The 780-nt window shown below is 41.4% G+C and overlaps 1 protein-coding gene across 3 annotated transcripts in view; it reads left to right on the forward strand.

Annotated features, from left to right (window-relative positions):
- C8A (complement component 8, alpha polypeptide) overlaps nt 1-780 on the forward strand; it is a 78299-nt gene that overhangs the window by 68170 nt on the left and 9349 nt on the right. For 2 of the 3 annotated variants that reach the window (XM_006768365.2, XM_006768366.2), the window contains exon 9: nt 7-93. The exons of the other annotated variant lie outside the window; for it this stretch is intronic. In XM_006768365.2, coding sequence (XP_006768428.1) covers nt 7-93 — 87 coding nt within the window. The remainder of the gene's footprint in view (nt 1-6; nt 94-780) is intronic. 3 annotated transcript variants of the gene reach the window in all.

The following is a 780-nucleotide window of genomic DNA, read 5'->3' on the forward strand; positions in this document are numbered from 1 at the left end:
CTTTGGGATTATCTTCTACTTTTTCGGAGAGCTTAGAGATTGGAGGAGGTTTATCAGGGGAAGACTGTAAAAGAATGGGAGGTGGCCACACTGGTAAGTATTTAGTAAAGAGTCTCCCAAGAAGCAAAGCCAGACTTTTCTTTGGACACACAATCAGGGCACGTGTTTCCCAACCCCCAAGTTGTTCCATTCCAGTCAATGACCAAACTGCTAAATACCCCAAGTCAATGACTGGACTGGCTCTATTTTTGAATCCAACATAGGTTGAAATTACCTTAGAACAAGTATTTCTTGTATTTCAAGTATTTGTATGGCGCATGCTCCTAAATTTCAAGCACTAGATCAAGATCTAAGTGAGACCCAGGATGAAAGAAATGTGGAGACAGAACCTGGGAAACAGCTGTTGAAATAAATGCCCATAGGGATACAGTCCAAAGGGGAAAAAGAAGTCCCTGAGAGAGGAGCATTTGGTTACTAAGTCCAAGCTCAAAGAATAATGATTAAGGGAAGATTATACAGGAATATTTGTGGCATTTCCTGAAAAAGTCAATATGAGTGTTCATGTATTCAATCATTCATCCATCAAACATGCATTGAGCATTTTTTTCAGGTGGGAGACAACAGACAATGCAGGGATGATGAAACAATTTACAGTGCATTGGAGGAGGTAGACATGAGACAGTTTCAAGTTACTCCCCTGGCATTAGGCTACTCATGCCTCAGAGCCTTAGGTCAAACTGCTTTTCTTTCTGATGCCCTTCCATCCTCTCTCCATTTCCC

The sequence above is a fragment of the Myotis davidii genome, unplaced genomic scaffold, assembly GCF_000327345.1.
Source record: "Myotis davidii unplaced genomic scaffold, ASM32734v1 scaffold79, whole genome shotgun sequence".
Lineage (NCBI taxonomy): Eukaryota > Metazoa > Chordata > Mammalia > Chiroptera > Vespertilionidae > Myotis > Myotis davidii.